This window comes from Antennarius striatus, chromosome 15 (assembly GCF_040054535.1).
Source record: "Antennarius striatus isolate MH-2024 chromosome 15, ASM4005453v1, whole genome shotgun sequence".
In the NCBI taxonomy this organism is placed as follows: domain Eukaryota; kingdom Metazoa; phylum Chordata; class Actinopteri; order Lophiiformes; family Antennariidae; genus Antennarius; species Antennarius striatus.
The window spans coordinates 5224489-5230600 of NC_090790.1; the positions used below are offsets into that span (position 1 = coordinate 5224489).

Below are 6112 nucleotides of genomic sequence, written 5' to 3' on the forward strand. Positions count from 1 at the left end.
AGATCATGATCACATCGCTGTCGTCAGAAGGTTAACCAAGGCGATCCTTGGTCAGAGTGTTTTTCTCCAGCTCCTTCAGTTTTTTATTATTTTTCCCATGAAACAAATGATGCAGTTCTTAGGAATAAAAATGTTAACTTCATCCTGTTAGATAGTTCAAATACACAGTTGCCACTTTTGTAGTTATCATTGGAATGAAAGGTTCTCTAGATCTGAATCTAGATGAGGGTAAAAATCATTTTTCATGAATACAACACCTGCAGAACACAGAGGTCGTGTGATACTTTCACCCAAAAATAGTGATTACTTGATTGTTGAAGGGTGCTGAATCAACTCCCCTCCATCCATCTGTCCATCCATCTGTCCATCCATCTGTCCATCCATCCATCAATCCATCCATCCATCCATCCATCCTTACCTTCCGGCTTGTCCCGTTAGGGGTCTCCACAGTGTGTTGTCCTTTTCCATGTCAGGCTATCTTCTGTACCCTCCTCTCTAACACCAACTGCCCCCATGTCTTTCCTCACTACATTCATACACCTTCCCTTTAGTCTTCCTCTTGTAGCACCATCCTCATCACCCTTTTACAAATATACTCACAATGTCTCCTCTGGATGCCCCCAAACCATTGACCATAATTATATTACTAAGGAACATGTCAATACAAATTGAACAGTCCAATACCAACTGATGGAAGTAGTTGCTATGATCATTGCAGACATCAGGACCCAATAGGCAGTATTGTTCTCATACCTAGATGAAAACTGGCTGCAAGTGACTGTAATCTACTTTTAACATTTGAAAGAAAACCGTTTTTCATGAGGTTAGGGTACACAATAAACGTCAGTAAGTCACAGAGGCAAACATTTAAAAAAGTAGGACTATATTTACCTGAAACTGCATTTAGTCATAGTCAACTGTATGTTGCTTTCTTGTGAGTTCAGAGACTATTAGATCTTTGAGTTGAGGTGATCAAGATGAGCAAACAAGACATCAGAAGAGGAATACAGTTACCAAAAAGCATAATTTGTAGGGATTTGTTTCTTTAGTAAAAGTAAAGATTCTATATTTTGGGGTATGCATGTACAATACAGGTGGCACGGTGGCGCAGTGGGTAGCGCTGTCGCCTCACAACACAGCGGGTCTGGATTCGAGTCCTGCTCTGTACGGAGTTCGCATGCTCTCCCCGTGTCTGCATGGGTTCTCTCCAGGTTCTCCGGCTTCCTCCCACCTCCAAAAAGCATGCACTTCAGGTTCCAATTTGTCCGTAGGAGTGAGTGTGAGTGTGCATGGTTGTATGTCTTTGTGTGTGGCTCCGCAGTGCACTGGCGTCGTGCCCGTAGTCTCCCCTGCCTCAAGCCCTATGCCAGCTGAGATAGGCTCCAGCTCCCCGTGACCCGCTACGGCGGATGAAGCGGCAGAAAATGAACTTCATCCGCCGTAGTGGGTCACGGGGAGCCGGAGCCTATCTCAGCTGTCAATTAGTTCTCAATTCAAATTCTATTTTTATTTCAGCTAATTATTTTTCACGTGTCTGTAACAGTTGGATATTAGTCTTATAGCCTTATAGAAACTTAACTCATAGCCTTTAGAAAATGATAAAATGAGTGTATAATTTGTGTAAAATATATGGAGTTCTGCATCGTATAACACTGTATACGTTTATATGCTCTTTAATCTCTGCCTGAAATGGATTTTATTATCTACTGAAGCACCATGAAGCATGATGAGAAAAAAAAAGACAAAATCCGTGTAATTTACACAGGTCCTGCTAGCTTTTATTATTATTTTAACAGAGTAATTTACACGAACAATATCCTGTACTTTATACTTAAAGAAGAAGGTAATATTTATCATTACCCATAAGAGGGCGCTAATCTACATTTTAAATCTGAAACATCTCCATAAAGAAGACGAAGAAGCACTGCTTCCGCATCATCAAAGGTTAGAACCCGCCCACCTTTGCCTCTGATTGGCCAGCAGTCTTACCGTCGCTTCCTGTGGTTCGTTGTTTAGAAACAACGCCGCTGTCTGTAAAATTCCCGGTAGGAACAGAATATTGGCGTCTGGGAAACGCGCCATATACGAGAACTTTGATTGAAACGAGCGTCGGGGTGGTTTATTTCGGTCAGCCCAACAAAAAGACGACGGGCTAGGGGGACGCTAGAACACAAGAACCCGCTAAAGCAGAGTGTAGCCGCGGTTATATCGGACAGAGGTCCAACATCCAACATGACCCAGCAAGCTGCTGCTCTGCAGACGTACAACAACCAACTTGTCACATGTAAGTGAATGACTGTAGTTCACCGTAAACGATTTAAGTTAGTAGTATTCTGAGAGATTTGATGACGCGTTAACTCACTGCACAAAAATATTTAGTAGATCTATGGCAACATAGACATGTTGATCTAAAGCCTTCACATTCAGTCTGTTACATTTGAGAAACAGACTCCTAACAGAATGGACACCTGTGAACAACAGGTCCTGTTTGCTCCTCCTCTCGACCAGTCATGGACAGTAACTAGGAAACCGTTCTACAATCTGACTAACCTGGCATTTCAGATTATGCTCTCACTTGGAAATCAACCTGTCACCCTCTACAGACATCTTCAACAATGACAGATGTGATGCACCAATAGTCAGACATAATTCTCCTGCAGTGTGCTACAGTTGTGACTTTCTGGTTTTCTTCTTCTTTTCCTTTCGGCTTTTCCCTTCAGGGGTCGCCACAGCGAATCAATTTCCTCCATCTAGCCCTGTCCTTTGAATCCTCTTCTCTCACACCAACTACCTTCATGTCTTCCCTCATTACATCCATAAACCTCCTCTTTGGTCTTCTTCTAGGCCTCCTGCCTGGCAGTTCAAAACTCAACATCCTTCTATGAATATATTCACTATCTCTCCTCTGGACATGTCCAAACCATCTCAGTCTGGCCTCTCTGACTTTATCTCCAAAACCTCTAACACGTGCTGTCCCTCTGATGTACTCATTCCTGATCCTATCCTTCCTGGTCACTCCCAGAGAGAACCTCAGCATCTTCATCTCTGCTACCTCCAGCTCTGTCTCCTGTCTTTTCTTCAGTGACACTGTCTCTAGGACAAACAACATCGCTGGTCTCACCACAGTTTTGTACACCTTTCCTTTCATTTTAGCTGAAACTCTTCTATCACACATCACACCTGACACTTTCCTACACCCGTTCCATCCTGCCTGTACACGCTTCTTCACCTCTTTTCCACACTCTCCATTGCTCTGAACTGTTGAGCCGAAGTACTTAAAATCCTCCACCTTCTTGATCTCTTCTCCCTGTAACCTCACTCTTCCACTTGGGTCCCTCTCATTCACACACATGTACTCTGTCTTACTGCGGCTAACCTTCATTCCTCTCCTTTCCAGGACAAACCTCCACCTCTCTAGCTTCTCCTCCACCTGTTCCCTGCTCTCACTGCAGATCACAATGTCATCTGCAAACATCATAGTCCATGGAGATTCCTGTCTAACCTCGTCTGTCAGCCTGTCCATCACCATAGCGAACAAGAAGGGGCTCAGAGCTGATCCCTGATGCAGTCCCACCTCCACCTTGAACTCCTCTGTCACACCTACAGCACACCTCACCACTGTCTTACAGTCCTCATACATGTCCTGCAGCGCTCTAACATACTTCTCTGCCACTCCAGACTTCCTCATACAATACCACAGTTCCTCTCTGGACACCCTGTCATCAGCTTTCTCCAGATCTACAAAAACACAATGCAGCTCCCTCTGGCCTTCTCTGTACTTCTCTATCAACATCCTCAAAGCAAATACTGCATCTGTAGTACTCTTTTTTGGCATGAAACCATACTGCTGCTCACAAATGTTCACTTCTCCCCTTAGTCTAGCTTCCACTACTCTCTCCCATAACTTCATTGTATGGCTCATCAGCTTTATTCCTCTGTAGTTGCCACAACTCTGCACATCTCCCTTGTTCTTAAAAATGGGCACCAGCACACTTCTCCTCCATTCCTCAGGCATCTTCTCACTATCTAAGATCCTGTTGAACAACCCAGTCAGAAACTCTACTGCCACCTCTCCTAGACACTTCCAAACCTCTACAGGTATATATCATCAGGACCGACTGCCTTTCCACTCTTCATCCTCTTTAGTGCCCTCCTCACTTCATCTTGACTAATCTTTGCTACTTCCTGGTCCACAACAGTCACCTCTTCTAGTCTTCGTTCTCTCTCATTTTCCACGTTCATCAACTCTTCAAAGTACTCTTTCCATCTTCCCATCACACTACTGGCACCTGTCAATAGACTTCCATCCCTATCCTTAATCACGCTAACCTGCTGCACATCCTTCCCATCTCTATCTCTCTGTCTTGCCAACCTGTATAGATCAGTCTCTCCCTCCTTACTGTCCAACCTAGCATACAAATCCTCATAAGCTTCTTGTTTGGCCTTTGCTACCTCTACCTTCACCTTACGCTGCATCTCCCTGTACTTCTGTCTACTCTCCTCAGTCCTCTCAGTGTCCCACTTCTTCTTAGCTAACCTCTTTCTCTGTATACACTCCTGTACCTCCTCTTTCCACCACCAAGTCTCCTTATCTACTTTCCTTCCAGATGACACACCAAGTACTCTCCTACCTGTCTCCCTGATCACATTAGCTGTAGTTTTCCAGTCATCTGGAAGCACCTCCTGACCACCCAGAGCCTGTCTTAACTCCTTCCTAAAAGTCATACAACACTCTTCCTTTTTCAGCTTCCACCATTCCGTCTTCTGCTCTGCCTTTGCCCTCTTGATCTTCCTCACTACCAGAGTCATCCTACACACCACCATCCTTTTGACTTTCTGGTTTTGAGTATCACAAATATTTTGCAATAGTTTAAAGCACAAATATAAGATTCACTTTCAATGGTGCAACTTTGAACTTTTAAAGTCCCAACTGTTACTGAGCTATTTATTACTTGTGGCCCCAATAGCCCTCCGATCTCAGGAGCAAAGTATGATCGCTCACAGCTGATCTAGACATGCTCTGGTGTCGTAAGCCTTTATGTCAGGTCCTCGATATCTGTCTCTGGCAGGTATCGAGGACCTGTGCTCCAAAAGGGACGAGTTAAACCGTCAGATCAAGCTGGAGGAAGAGGAGAAGGATCAGCTGCAGCACGAAATCAGAGTCCTGTCAGAGAAGCTGAGCAGAGTCAATGAGAGTCTGGCACAAAGACTCACTGCCCGGGCTACTTTCGACCGGACCATTGCAGAGACAGAGGCTGCATACACCAAGGTGGGCATGTGTCTGCATTGTCCAAAGTATTGTTCTTTGGCAAAATGGGAATACATGAATTATTAGACATGAAACTTTGTTGTGAGGGAGGGTAATTGTTCTGGGATGACTGTTTAGTCCAGGGGTGGACTAAGTTTGACAGGCGCACACCAGCAGAGGAATAGATGGTCTTTATTTGTAGTAACGCAAATGACACATAAAAACCATATATAAATTGAATGCGATTTGATAATTATTACATTTAATTATACAGTGTAGTTTAAACATGTTTGGCTTGCTGGATTCCAAAGCCTAGCAGGCCGTACATGGCCCGTCGGCCGTAGTTTACTCGTGCCTGGTTTAGTCATAGAATACTTACTCCAGTTGCACAGCAATGTCACATTACACAGCCACATTCACTGATGCTGAAATCCCCCCCCCCCGGCCCACCAATGACAAACATTCCAAAAAAGAGCACTGTCTGCAGCGCCTCGTCACACTATGAGCTGAATGTCATCTAGCTTATCTTCTACCTGGTCCTTACAGGATGGGTAATGACATGTATTGTTTTTGTTCATATAGATCTTGGAGAGTTCCCAGTCTCTCCTGAGCGTCCTGAAACAGGAAGCAGGGAACCTGAGTAAAGCCGCAGAGCCCCGCAGGAAGGAGCACTGACTGCAAAGACGGGTCAGACACTAAACTGGTTTGGACTACGGCGCACCTGATATGTTAGTAGTTTGAACTCCTTTGTTGAATGTTTGTAACACATTTTACTTGTAATTTTCCTTATTATAATAAATGTTTCCATCATCATCCAAATTTCCTTTGGAATCAGTAAAGCTTCTCTCTCTCCCTCTTTCCAGA

At 44.3% G+C, this 6112-nt stretch overlaps 1 protein-coding gene across 1 annotated transcript; it reads left to right on the forward strand.

Moving 5' to 3' along the window:
• Positions 1 to 1895: 1895 nt before the first annotated feature.
• ssna1 (Sjogren syndrome nuclear autoantigen 1) lies at positions 1896 to 6071 on the forward strand. The gene is made up of 3 exons (XM_068335116.1): positions 1896 to 2284; positions 5070 to 5269; positions 5831 to 6071. The coding sequence occupies exons 1-3, from the start codon at positions 2233 to 2235 to the stop codon at positions 5921 to 5923; spliced, it is 345 nt and encodes a 114-aa protein (XP_068191217.1). The 5' UTR covers positions 1896 to 2232; the 3' UTR covers positions 5924 to 6071.
• Positions 6072 to 6112: the final 41 nt, after the last annotated feature.